The sequence below is a fragment of the Octodon degus genome, unplaced genomic scaffold, assembly GCF_000260255.1.
Source record: "Octodon degus isolate 3935 unplaced genomic scaffold, OctDeg1.0 scaffold00007, whole genome shotgun sequence".
NCBI lineage: Eukaryota > Metazoa > Chordata > Mammalia > Rodentia > Octodontidae > Octodon > Octodon degus.
The window spans coordinates 11,165,320-11,179,895 of record NW_004524583.1 but is presented as its reverse complement, the minus strand read 5'-3'; the positions used below and the strand labels follow the sequence as shown (position 1 = coordinate 11,179,895).

The following is a 14,576-nucleotide window of genomic DNA, read 5'->3' as shown; positions in this document are numbered from 1 at the left end:
GGGCTGAGCTGGACACACACACACACAAAATAAATAAATAAAATTAAAAAAAAAAGAAATAATGTTCTAGTAAAATTAAAAACCCAAGTTGCCAAACTTTAGTTGGAATTGATGATGGCACACATATTATTTATAAACTGTGTCTTAGTAAACCCTGACACTAGCTGTCAAAATAGAAGGCGTATTTAAAATTTTAAATATTTATGACAACATTCACATTGAAAAGTTTAAAGCTCCAGCTTGATTAAGACATTTTTTCTCTTTGCTCTCTACCATGGACTGAATCATTCTGCCCCTGCCTGGGCATCTTCCTGAAAGTGTTAAGTTGTTGTATTGAGATGATAATGAACATCCATGCGTAGTACAGTAGCCCAACTCACACTAGCTAAGTTACGGAGGTGGCCTTTATGCCCACCAGCAGATGCATGGGTAAAGAGTAGGTAGCTGATGAACACTGTGGAATGCCACTCAGCTGTAAAAAAGATAAATTTGAAACATTTATAGGAAAAGAATGACTATTGAGGCCATAATACTAAGTAAAGTCAGACACAGGAACTTAAATACTACGTGGTTTCTCTACAATGAGAGACCCAAAATGTAAATAATTTAAAAAGCAAGATAAATGATAGGAAACAGAAACTCTGTGGAGACTGGAAAGGCATCTGAGGAAGGAGATGAAGGGGGAAGTGTGGGCAAAAATTACTAACATGTGATATACAGATGCACCAGTTGTCCAAATGAATGTAATTATGTAACACAAACCTGTATTAATAAAAATTATAATTCTGTCTCACCAAAAATCCTAATATTTTGAAATTCTAGCCCTTAGAGTGATAGTAAGGGATTTCAGAGGTGGTTATGGTATAATGCAAAGCTCACATGAATAAGATCAGATTTCTGTATGATGGAGACCACTAAGAAGCTGCTCTGAGCAGGATTCAGTATAAATCAATTGGCTTCTCATGTTCATGAGTGAGTTTCCCCGAGGCTTATGCCCTTGTCTAGAGATGGGCAATGGGCAGCAGTCTCAGTAAGTGAACCTCTGAGTCCCTGGTCCCCACTGAGGCCTGCATTGGCCTGTGACGTTGAGATGCCTTAAAGGACAAGATGAGGCCAGAGCTGAGGACCTTAGGCTCCAACCCCAATTAACTAAAAGGAGACTAGAGCTGCAGACTTCTGCAGTGAAGGCCTCCCTGCAGATAGCATAGTTCTCCTAAATTAACATCTGGATTATTTGGAGAAGCCCTTGAGGGGACTCCCAAGTCTTGCCCAGATTCCAGCATGTACCTCAGTCCTCAGTATCCCCCTCTCCTTTGTTTGAAAAACTAATAAATACAGGCCACACAGAGAAATTCTTTGTTCTAAACCCCAGAAAATATTAGAGGACTAGAATCCTCCTGGAGTCCTAAAATCATGATATATGGAGTGAAACTCCCAACCTGAAAGATACCTGGGGTGAGTCTGTTCTCTTAAACTGAAGAATGAATTTTAGGAACAAATGGGGTTTAAGAGTAGAATATATTTATTGGGGGAAAGAAAGCTTCTGTCCAAGGGACAGAAGGGGGACTTGAATGGCTTGCCCAGGAACCTGCCTTTTCTAGGGATTTTTATAGAGCAAACCATGTGGTGAGGCGGGTCTAAGGTGAAACACAAGGGAACTCCCACATGAGGTGGGACAAAACTATGGTCAACTAATAAGACTACTAGAAGCACAGTTGCTCAGGTAAAATTGGTTAAATCCAGGACCAAATGGGGAAGCCAAGCCAAGTGGGGCAGGAATACCGACCAGGGGCTCTTCTGTTGGAGATTGCCTTAGTAACTTTCTGGCTCTTTCAAGGTGATTGAGACCTATTTAGAGTATCAGTCCCTGATGCCCATCCCTAGAGAAGTATGTGACTGCATTTATTTGTTTATTATTTTGTCTTGAGGTGTGGCCCACAGCAGGATTGTCTGGTCACTTTCCAAGTTGCAAAGTCACCTTATCTTATTGTCTTCTTGAGGGCCTAGCCCTGTCTGACTGCCTACATTTCCATCTAATTTAGCTGCCTGCAACAATACCATTTGTCTCATTCATTTAAGGCTTCACCATCCACTTATTTGGGAGCTTGCAGGCCTGATCAGTCTGCAATAACTAAGGGATTTTATTAGTCTTGACGCCTGTAGACATCCCAGAAAGACTTCTTGTGCCTTCTGTGGCTGAGCAAGGACATAGGGAAGGATGGCTGCCACCTATGAACCAGGACAGAGCCTGCCCAAGTCTAGATCCAGCTCTTCCCAGCCTGGAAAGTATGCTTGGTCTGTAGGTTTTGTTATGGGAGCTCACACAGCCTAAAACATGGCCCCGGGACCAGGAAGATGGCTCAGTAGAATAAGCGCTTGCCTGGCAAGTGCAAGCGCTTGGAGTTCAATCTCTGGTTCTGCCAAAAAAATAAATAAATAAAACACTGCCCCAAAAGTGTTAGGTTTTTCCTGGATAGTAGAGAGACAGAAGTAAAAGAAAAAAAGCAAGGAGGGGGCAGACCTTAATGAATGAGGAGAGGATTTGAGGGAGATGAGGGGAGGGAGATGCTCAGCAGCTGGCTTTTAAGTCCTGAATACTCTCACCTGTGGAAGGCTCTCAGGGAGGCCTGTCAGCCAGCCCTTCAGGTGAGCCTTTTTGACTGGAATCTGAGGACAGACTCTAAGATAGAACTTCCCAGCTCAGGGCTATCTATTATGTAGCAGTAGATAAATAATATAACTTATTAAATAGCCTAGCAGTCACTCCTCGAAAAATAAAAAATGTTCACATAAAATTGTTGTCAGAAGGTTCTACAATCTGAGGTACAGGATCTCAGGATAAATCCTGAGGGGATTTCACTGACCTTCTCAGACCCAAAAGCTACAACTCTTGTTGCATAGGTCCTGCTTTACCTTGATCTTAAACATCCAGTAGAAAAGTATGAAGACAAAATATAGGAAGTAAAGCCATGCTGTTATGTTGAGCTGTGGGGAACTCAGGTCAACAATTTCTGACATTGCCAGTTAAACAGAAGACCCAATGCTATTATGGGCTACTGGACTCTTTTAGAATATTTTGCTGAGTTTACACACCTATAATATTCAATAACGGAACTTAGAAAAAATGGGGTATACCGATGAATGTCCATTTTGTATCTGTGTATTTAAAGTGGTTAGGATAGATATATAGTTGCATTCTCTTAATGAATAGAATGATTTGTTCTAATGGTGTTTGTAAATAGGATCTCAAGTCCACATCTTGTACAGCAATTAACCACTAAGAAGAATGTATGCAGTGTGTTAATTATTGAAACTGTCCTAGCGATTTGATTTGAAACTGTCTCATTGCTATTTGTTTATCAATAAAATTATGAAAAAAATAAAATAAAGCAAATACAATTTAAAAAAACTGTTGTCAGCATTATAATAGAGTTATAACAGAAGAGGATATGAGGGTGCAAAAAAATTTATGTCGAAAACCTGTATATGAATGTTTGTACAACTTAATCCATAATCTGTCCAAACTGGAGGTAATACATATATCCTTCAGCTGATGAGATAAATGAACTGTGAGGGATGTAGTTCAGTGGCAAGCTGCCTGGCAAGCCACTTGCCAGGGGCCTACCTGGCAAGCTGGAGGCCCTGAGTTCAATTCTTGGTATCAAAAAATTAATAAATTAATTTAAAGAAAGACTCCCATTTTTTTTTTTAAAAATGGAAATATAGATTGTAAAAACAAACCGTGGCACATCAACGCCAAGGGTTATTATTGGCCACAAAAAGGGCAGAATAGTAATGCATGCAATAAGAATAAATCTCGTGTGTTGTGCTCAGTGAAATAAGCCTGTCTTATTTATGAGGATCCTGTCTCAGAAATAAAAGGGGGTGAAGAAGATGGATCTCATTGTGAAGGCCCTAGCTTCAGTTTCTAGTACTTAAAACTACAACAAGAAAAATAAACCCAGAAAACAAACAAATGCCAGATGGGGTTGTATTGTTTTTTTTGTTTTTTTGTTTTTTTTTTTTTAACTTTCTGGAAAAGTAAAAAGGATAAGGACTAAAAAGAGATGAATGTTTTTCCTGGGGCTGAGCCGTGATTGTATGGGTTAAATACAAAGAGACTGAGGTACTTGGTGTATCAGAACTGTTTGTACATGTTGATTGTAGTGGTTAGTATCTAATTATTTGTGCTTTTCCTAACTCAGATTGTATACCAAAAGGGAAAATTTCCTTGTATTTATATCTTGTTTTTATGTTGTTGTTGTTGTTTGCAGCGTGGTCTCCCTATATAGTTCTGGCCAACCTTAAACTCACTGTGCAGCCGGGCATAGTGGTGCATGCCTGCAATCCCAGTACTCTGGAGGCTGAGACAAGAGGATCACTGTGAGTTGAGGCCAGGACTACACCATGACTTCAAGGCTATCCTATACTATACAGTGAGATCCTATCTCAAAATAAAAAAAACAAACAAACAAATGTGACAAACTCACTTTGCAGTCCAGGCTGCCCTTGAACTCAGTGATCACAGATGTGTGCCACCAGGCCTGAGTAAATCTGGCCAAAAACTTTGACCTGATGATTAGTAGCTTTTGTGTTAATGTGAGGACCGATTTGGGACATACAGTGCATACAGTATGTTAGTATGTGCTCCAGAACAGTGAGCTATGAGCTTCTCAGGAAAACCTCTGAGTTAGAGTTTGCTGAAATCAATTAATTTTTTTGATTTTTAGATCTTATGAACTAACCCGGAAGGACCGGCTATACAAAAACATCATTCGAATGCAGCATACACATGGATTCAAGGCTTTTCACATCCTCCCTCAGACCTTCCTCCTGCCAGCTGAGTATGCAGAATTCTGTAGTAAGTGCTTGCTGGAGGGTGCCTGCCCCCAGCACCCGAGCTGGCACCCACTGACTGAGCAGAGTCAGTGCCAGGCTGCTGCACCTTAGCAGCCATTTCAGGCCTTTCAAGTCTTTGAGAAAGTGTGTTTCTTAGTAATGCAGATATAGAACCAGAACTCTGATTGTACACCTGTCTATTCATTCTTAGTAAGATGACAGTACCATCAGTGTCATGCATCAGTGTCACGCAAGTGAGCCCTATCCTGTGTATTGTGCATGGCTGTCTCTTCATCAGTAAGAGTCAATGCCTGCATAAGGGCATTGCACACTTCTGCATGTGAGCTACATATGCCTCCTGTCCCATTATTTCTTTTCCACTTGTTGTTTTTTTGTTGTTGTTGTTTTGTTTGTATGTTTGTTTTCTGTATTTAGGACAGAGTCTACAGGGACTCACTATGTAGATCCGACTCGTAGTGATTCTCCTGTTTTCAGCCTCCCAAGTGCTGGGATTACAGGCATGTGCCACCACACACAGTCTCAATTGCTGTGTCAGTGTGCCCTGGGGTGGGGCCAGCAGGGCAGGCCAAGTATCGAACCTCTGACCCCTTCGTCTGCCTAAGCAGGTGCTTTAATCCACTGAGCTATCTGGCTGGCCCTCTGTTGTCATTTAGGAAACAGTCCTCGCCTGCTTAGGCAGAGCACGGCAGCCAGGGTTCTGTCCCTGGTGTGCTGTGCCAGCCCCACCCCTGCCCCTGGAGTGCGATGAGACAGTGACTGAGACTGAGACTGAGCGAGATGGCGCACACCTGTAATCCTAGCACTTGGGAGGCTGAAAACAGGAGAATCACTAGGAGTCCGATCTACGTAGTGAGTCTCTGTAGACCCTGTTCTCAGTACAGAAAAAGAAAGAAAGAAAGAAAAGTGTCTTGCCATCTAGATGTCTGGACTTGCAAGACTTATATTCTTTGGGGTAAAAGTGTTATATTTCTTTAAGTCTTTGATGTTAGGATTTGGAGGCACCAGCCAGAGACACCTTCTCTCCTTTGAATCCAGACCAATAAAAAAATACACATGGGAGTTGAAGAGGGACCTAAATGTCAGCTGTATTGCTGATAAAGCGATGTAGGAAAGTGTGACCTGGATTCAAATCTAAATTGGGCCTCATGGGCTGATCATCTGTAGCTCAGCAGCACAACACCTGCCTGGCAAGTGCAAGATCCTGAGTTCCGTTCCCAGTACCAATTTTTTTTTTTTTTCCAGTAAATACAATGGGCCTCTTACCTCTTCTGCCTCATCATGAACTTACCTGTCCTGGCCCTGCCTGAGGAGCCAGAGTGTATGGCACCTCCTCCGTGGTGGCACAGCTGACTCTAGGCTTGGGGGCCCGAGAGGCTTAAGTGCAGGGAAGGTACACATGCTCAAAACGCGAGCCAGAGCAGGAGCCAGAAAGGGAGTGTCTACAGGAAAGGGAGAAATCAGTTGTCATTATTCATAGATGATCTGACCCTTTACATGGAAGATCAAAGCATTCCGCTGAAGACTCCTAGATCACCAAAAGCACTAGCATAGCAGGATACAAGGTAAATGTATAGAAATCAGTAGCATTTCTACCCACCAGGAACATGCTCATTGAGAAAAAAATTACAAAAATAATACCATTTAAACTAGAATCTAGGAAAATGAAATACTTAGGAATTAACCAAGGAAGTAAAAGACCTCTACAATGAAGGCTAAGTAACCCCGAAAAAGATCAAAAGACATCAGAAAATGGAAAGACATGCCCTGATCTTGGATAGAAAGAACCAGTATTGCCAAAATGTGTACTTCCTGTTAGGACTTGTAGCTAGAAGTACCATTAAAGCCTCATGCACTCATGAGCAGGGCTTTTCCTGCTGGCTGGATCTAGGTGTGTGGTCCTGGGATTAAAAGTGTGTGGTTCTAAATTAGTCCACTGATTGGAATTAAAATAGCTCTGCATGTGACTGAATGGGTTTACTGAAGACAAAAGGCCCATACTGCCTGTGGGGAGGCCCAGCCTGGTTGAGGGGGCACCACCCCAAAGGCCTGCCACCTAGATGGGATAAAAGAAAAAGGTGGGGTCTCTATTGCTGCACTGCCCTTCCTGCCTGCTTTGCCAAGACTGTTTCTCCTCTGTGGTGCCCCTCTGCCGTGCCATCCTGCATTGGAGACAGCTAACTAAGGACTGAAACCTCCATGAGCCACAATCTGAAATAGACCTTTCCTCCTTGAACTTTGGGTGTCAGGTATTTTGTCTCAGCAATGAGAACAGTAATTAAGATACTTCCAAAATGGATGCACAGATTTAATGCAATACCTAATCAAAATACCAATAGCATTCCGCGCAGAACTGGAGAAAAGAGTTCTAAAATTCACATGGAATCAGAAGAGACCAAGAATAGTAAAAGCAATCCAGGGAAACAACAGCAAAGGAGAAAGTACCACAAACCTAGATGTCAAAATACCACAAAGCTGCAGTGATTTTTTTTTTTTTTTAAAGCATGATATTGGCAGAAAAATAGACATGTGAGTCAGTGGAATAGAATAGAGAATACAGAAGCAGCTCCAGCTACATTAGCTATCTGATGTTTGATAAAGGGGCCAAAACTATATACTAGAGGAAAGGTAGCATCTTTATTAGATGGTGCTGGGAAAACTGGCTGTCCACATTGAGAAGATTGAATCTAGGGCCATGTCTTACATCATATAGTAACTAAAGTCAAAATACATCTAAGATCTAAATGTTAAAACAATCTGTTGAAAGGTAAAATAGGTAGAGCTCTTGAAGATGTAGACATAAGCAAGGACTTTCTGAATAGAACCCAATAGTATAAGAAATAATACCAAGAATCGACAAGTGGCATTATATCAGATTGAAAAATTTCTGCACAGAAAAGAAAAACAGCCAACAGTGAAGAGACGACCTGCAGACTGGGAAAAATTTTTAGCTGGCTATTCCTTGGACAGAGGGCTAGTAACTGGAGAAGATAAAGAACTCAGAAAAATAAAAAAAATTATGTCTCTCCAAGAATAAGAAGAAAAATGGGCATCTGAAAGGAACAGACACTTCTCAGAAGAAATACAGATGGCCACTAAATACATGAAAAAATGTCCATCATCTCTGAACAGTAGAGAAATGCAAATTAAAACAACACTGAGATTCCACCTTTAGAAAGAATGGCTTATTGTCAAGAAATCAAATAATAAAGGCTACGAAAGCTGCAAGGGAAAAGGAACCCTCTCAGCATTGCTGGTGGGAATGTGAACTAGTACAACCACTGTGGAAATCAGCAGGGCAGTTTCTCAAATAAATGATAAAACTAGAAATTCCATTTGCCCCAACTTTCTGAGTATCTTCGTAAAAGAGTTACAGGCATTCTATGACAGTGACATGTATATACCCATAACAGGTTAGTTATATCCCTTATTATTGTGGACCGATCAGGCCTGCAATCTCCCAAACAAGTGGATGCAAAGTCTAAAATGAGACAACTGGTATGATTTTAGTGCTCCAGGAATTTCAAAACCCTCTAACAGAATTTGAGATTCTCAGGCTAAGCCCAAGAACTTCTCTGGGTGGCCTGTATTTATTCAGGTTTCAAACAAAGGAGGGGGATACTGAAGAAAATGTAGGAATTAGCAGGACCTCGGGAAATATTTTCCCAAGTAGTAAATTATGTCAATCAGAACTACCTTATCTTTAGGTTGACAGTTATTGTAGGAGTGTGGAGCCTGCAGCTGCAGTCTCCTCTTACTTAATTGAGATTGAAGCCAAATATGCTCAGCTGTGGCCTTAGACAGACTCAGAAGTAAACATGGAAAACCAGTTGGATAATTTTAAATCCTGCTCAGAGCCACTTCATCGTGGTCTCCATCATACCCATGTTTAAAGTATCACAGCTCTTTTTTTTTTTTTTTCTTTCTTTCTTTCTTTCTTTCTTTCTTTCTTTCTTTCTTTCTTTCTTTCTTTCTTTCTTTCTTTCTTTCTTTCTTTAATGTATTTGGTACAGGGTCTCACCACACAGCTCAGACTCATAGTGATCCTCCTGTTTGCAGCCTTCCCAGTGCTGGGATTACAGGTGTATGCCACCATGCCTAGACTCAGTGGCTAGCTCAGTGTGCCTGGGTTTGGGGCTGGTGGGGCATGTGCTGGGGATTGAGCCCAGTCCTTGTGCTTGCCTAAGCAGGCACTTAGTCCGCTAAGCTATCTCATTGGCCCAACAGCTTAGTAGCTAAATCTTAGAAGCAGAATTAAAATGAAGAGATAAAGAAAATATTGCATATATATATGCAATGGCGTGCTACTTTGCCATAAAGAAGGATAAACTTGGGTCATTTGTAGAAAAATGCATGGACCTGGAGACAGTAATGTTACATGAGATAAATCAGACAGCTGCTTGAATGTTCCACGGCTTCTCTTATGTGAGAAACCCAAAGCCTAAATAAAGAGCAAAATAAAAAATACATAATAGGAAATAGGGAGCTAGATCTTTTGCCAAAAGGAATAGACTAAGAGATGGGGAGGGTGGGAAGGAGGAGAGGATGAAGAAAAGAACTGAGGGGTGTTCTGTCCATGTACCAACCCCCCCAAGGAACGTAGTCATTATGTACTGTAAACATGTGCCAAGGAAAAAAACTTTTCAAAAGAATGTATACAAACCATAATAGCTAACACTTAATGAACATCTGCTTCCTCTTAGACACTCTTGCATGAAATCTCTGAGAGGGTCTTATAGATGAGGGGACTAAGGTTGGTTAAGCTGCTGCCTGAGTTGGTGTTAGCATTAGACCGGCAGTGTGGCTTCAGAGGCCCTGCTCCCCACCGCTGTGCTTCGGTACTAGCACCTCTGCGCAGCGTGCCTGTGGCCACTTCCTCATCCCAGAGAACAGAGTATCAGGTCAGACACACCGGAACTCTCAAGCAGTTTTTCTTAAAGAGAGACCATTTATGTTTTGTGGGTAGAGGAGGCAGCATGTAGAGTAGGGGAGAGAGTTTTCCCTAGCCTTCTTGGCTTTGGTTTCTTTACCCTGTGGAGCTCACCATCTCACCAGTGGGTGTTTATCCTTTGGGAGAAGACACCAGCCTCACTGGGAGCATTCCTACTGTTATGCCTATGGCTCCAGCTGGGACCATTGGTTGGCAGCTTCTTATTGGCCCACGCAAGGCTCTGCAGTGAGTAATAGAGCACTAAGCAGTGAGTCAGCTTCTCAGCTACAGTGTACTCAAGGCTGACAATTTGTAGTTAGCAGTTATTTTTTTGAGTATGGTGGTACACAGCTGTAACTCTGGGAACTCACGAGGCTGGGGTAGGAAGGTCACTTGCGTCCAGGTATTCAAAAAAGCCTGGGCAATATAGCAAGACCTTATCTCTTAAAAAAAAAAAAAAGACTTAAAAAATTGTGTGATTTGGGTCAAATTATTTAAGCCTTTCTGTGTCTTATCTGTAAGGTGAGGCCATTACTGATCCTTATCTTACAGTGTTGTTAGAATGTGTATTTTAGTATGTGGAAAGCACTTGAAATGGTACTGAGGTGTGTTCTGTCCATGTACCAACCCCCCAAGGAACGTAATCATTATGTACTATAAACAGGTACTTAATAATTACTTAATATTATTTCCTAATTCAAGTGGTGTTTAACTGTATTGTTGTATAATACAAGTAAAAAACAAAACATGGTGAAATAAATGAACAGGAGAGGATAGAAACGCTGCAGCTCCCATTTCAGCAGCATAAGATAGGTCCAGATAGGAACTCCTGTTGCTGAATCCCTAAGGAGAAATTAACATCCAGAATGATGTTCAGTGACAGTCTGCTATCTTGTTTTTTTGTTTTGATTCTGTGACAGTCTGAAGGGATCTCAGTTGGAAGCCCCCTTTCTCCTCCCTGGCTGACCTTCTGCAGTGCGGGTAGAAGTAGTGGGGTGAGGATTAGTGGGCATGTTGTTCATTTAGGTGATTGGCGAGAGTATGAGTTGTCAGCTCATGTCTGACATGGGTCTCCATGGAATTGCTTCTTCAGCCTGTTACTTAAATTCTTATGAGTTCTCCTTTTCAGAAAAGTAAATGAACTCGAAAGATACAGTGTTGTGCCATAACCCAAAGCCACCACCTTGAGGCCCCACAAATGCAGGCAAGTGAAATTCCTTGGTCCCCAATTCAAACCACTCACTGCTGTTGGCACCTAAATACCACGGCAGGGACTTACTGTGTCTGGAAGGGAACAGACAGGGAAGATATGCTGCTCAAGAAGGATCTTGGATCTAGACCTGCCGGACTGTGTTCATTCTGTGCCACTTGTCCAGGGTCTGGGAAATCTCCAGCATCGTTGGTTGTGTTGCTGAATTTACGTATTACAGCTCACTTTTATTATTTATTTATTTATTTATTTATTTATTTATTTGTATAGAGTCTCACTAGGCAGCTTGGACACGTAGACAGCTCTCTTAATGAGACATTCCTTTTCCTTGCGAAATCTGTTTGAAGTTCTTTTTTTGGTGTCCACCTAGCATGTGCAAGTTGAAAGGCTTGTGTTCTGGACCCTGAAGCACTTAAATAAGTGTGGGAAATAGATTTTGAAAAGAAAAGGGATATAGACAGATGGGCCTTTAGAAAGATAACTGGAACAGGCTGGGTATGGTGGAGCTTGCCCGTGATCCCAGCACTCAGGAGGCTGAGGTAGGAGGACCAATGCGAGTTTGAGTCTAGCCTGGGCTGCATAGCAAGTTTAAGACCAGCCTGAATTACAGAGAATTGCAGAGGAAGACCCTGTCTCAAAAAGTAAGGAAAAAATAAAAAGTAGTGGAATGAATTGGAAGAAGTACAGTGAGGAAGGATGACGGCTGCTTGAAAGCCGCTGCAGTGACATGGATAAGCGTGGCTGCGTGGAGCACAGGCATGAGTGCACAGAGCGAGAGCCTACACCAGACTTCCTCACTAGATGAGAGGCCTAGGGCAGGGTGAGAGGGACTTCCAAGCAGACTCTGAGAAGCTAGGGCGATCAGTCAGGGTTTTGCTTTTTATTTCTATTTTGAGACAGGGTTCTCACTGTGTTGCCTAATTTGACCTCTAATCCCTGAACTCAAACATTTCAGCCTGTCACATAGGTGGGACTATAAGCATGTGCCACCACATTCTGCCTGGATCATAAAGCCTCTAATTAGGCAAGGTAAACAAGAACACAAGAAGGAAGAGCCGCACCACGGGCAGAGAGTGTTAAACTGGGACATGGTACAGAGTTGAGGCCTCCGGGGCAAGCAAGTAATGATATTTTGCAGGCAGTTGTATAACAGCTTTGTGTTTGGCCAGAGACACAGATTGTAGAGGCTGCAGATGGAAGTGATTGCTAAGGGAGAGAAAAAGAAAGAGCAGAAGCCCCACAGAGAAGCAGGGTGGGAGGGAGGCAACGAGCAACAGAGGAGGGCTAGGGGAGGCAGTGTCTTGAGAATGAGAGGTGGCGTGTCTTCCCTAAAGGAGAGAAGGAAGTACTCGAAGTGCTGACCCAGACACAACTTTAGGTGAAGAGGAGCAAGGTTAGGTTTCTGCCTGGAGTTCCAGCCTTCAGGTGATAAAGGTAATGAGGTCCTGTGCTGAGAGTGAGAAGAGAGCTGAGGACGGGGCATGAGGCTTGCTCAAGACACTAGGGAGAGGGGCTGGAGAGATGGCTCAGTGGTCTAAAGCACCTACTTGGAACAAGCTTGGCAAAGCACAGGGACCGTGATTCAATCCCCCAGCGCCACATGCCAGCCAGCCGTGCCCCCTGGTGGGCTGAGCTGGCCACACACACATACACACACACACACACACACACAATAAATAAATGTTAAAAAATAAATAAATTAATTAAAAGACACTAGGGAGCCAGCCCAGGTGGTGTCATGGGCTGGGTGTAGACTAGAAGGTCTGTGGACCCGAATGACGAGCTGTGGCCAGCTCTAGCCACTACCCCGGGGAGACAGCTTTCTACGCAGGAGGAAGGAAGCAACAAAGAAGAGGTGAGTGTGGTGATGGCTGCAGGAGCTTCACAGGTCCAGTGCTGCATGTCAGCTCCCACTGTAGTTACTTGGAGTGGTTCTGGGAGCAGCCTGGCCTTCACATGGCTAGAGACTGGTTCGTGTTGGGACTGCATCTCTACATAGATGGATTTAAGGTTGTTTCTTGTTAGGACAAAAAGCTCAAGCTCGTGAGATCACTTTGGCTGGCGTTTCTGAGCAGTCGGCATACTTGATCCTCTATGCCAGCAGGCGGGGCGGCAGTATACAAGGCGAAACTTTCTCCAGAATTGTGTTTCATGGTGCAAGAGGAGCTGAAGAGTGATTCTAAGCTATCAACAAAATTTTGGTGTCAGCCAGTTGATTGCAAGTGCCTGGAAATTCTACAATAATAATTTGAGAATTAGAAGAAATCTTAGCCAATCCAGTGAAACATTTTAATAATTAGACTAGGTTAAGCAAACTGCCCATGGGGTCATACGCTTGTAAGGCAGAAATTGTAACTCAGACCTTTCTACTGTGGTTAGTATTCTTCCTGTTAGACCACGCATGTTGCCCGTTATACATACAGAGCGCACGCCTGGAACGTTTTCTTCCAGGCAGACTGCCTGGACTGCTGCCCTGCCTTCACGTCTGGTTTTGCTTGCCTCCTGACCACATTCTTTAGCACCTGCGAAAGTGATCTTTATTCTGAAGTATCACAAATTAATGTGCAAAGCCTAGAATAGAGGACAAGTCTTTGATGTTGAATATTTGAGGAACGTGGCAACAGCAAAGTAGCAGAAGAATTAGGAGCTTTTTCTTTCTTTCTTTTTTCTTTTTTTTTTTTTTTTTAGACAAACTGGCCTTCAATTTACTATGTAGCCCAGGTTAGCCTTGAACTTGCAATAATCCTGCCTCAGCCCCAGAGTGCAGGGATTATAGGCTTATGCCACTCCGCCCGGTTTTTAAGACATTTTTATAGCACCTGACAGTTCATAACTCTATGATTACCTGTCTTTTCTGGTAGTCTAATCTTCATGAAGGTAAAGCCTATCTTTCTCAGTACTATTTACACCTAGCAAACTGATTAATGCAGATTACATACTTAAAACCATAGAATTAATGAAGGAAGCTTAGCAATCTTTAAATTTTTTGTGTATCTTAATAGTTTCTTCTGTGCTCATCCATTGTCTCCTCAAATATCTGAGGAAAATAGCAAAATGAAAAACCCCTACATATATTCAGTGACCTTAATTATGGAGGTTTAACTTTTTGTCATATGTAACTATAAAACTGTCTTCTAGAGCATGACCTTAAAATTATACAGTATAGTTTTGTTTTGTGTTGTTTTTTCGGAGCCGGGGATTGAACTCAGGCCCTTGCGCTTGCCAGGCAAGCACTTATTCTACTGAGCTAACTCCCCGGCCCCTATACAGTATAGTTTTTGAAAGGCAGTATCTTCCCACAGTACAAACATATAGAAAACAGTAATCATTGGAAAGCTTCCTTTGTCCTTATACTTGCTCATTTCTCCTCTTTGGATCCAGTCGTGTCGCTAGTTTCATGCCTATCTTTCTAGAGATACTGTCGGCATTTATTAGTAAGGAGCATAGGTGTGTATGTGAACAGGGACATAACACGCTCTGCCTTCAGAAGTATTTTTGGGAGATCATTCTGTGTAGTAGTTAATTAATATTTTGTTGTCTAGATCAGGTGTCTGCAGACTGCCATCCCTAAAGTCAGAT

At 42.4% G+C, this 14,576-nt stretch overlaps 1 protein-coding gene across 9 annotated transcripts in view; it reads left to right on the top strand.

The window, feature by feature from the left end:
- Positions 1-14,576, top strand: part of Ttll5 (tubulin tyrosine ligase like 5) — a 316,364-nt gene that overhangs the window by 36,703 nt on the left and 265,085 nt on the right. For all 9 annotated transcript variants that reach the window (XM_023702383.1, XM_023702377.1, XM_023702375.1 and 6 more), the window contains one exon: positions 4,731-4,861. In XM_023702383.1, coding sequence (XP_023558151.1) covers positions 4,731-4,861 — 131 coding nt within the window. The remainder of the gene's footprint in view (positions 1-4,730; positions 4,862-14,576) is intronic.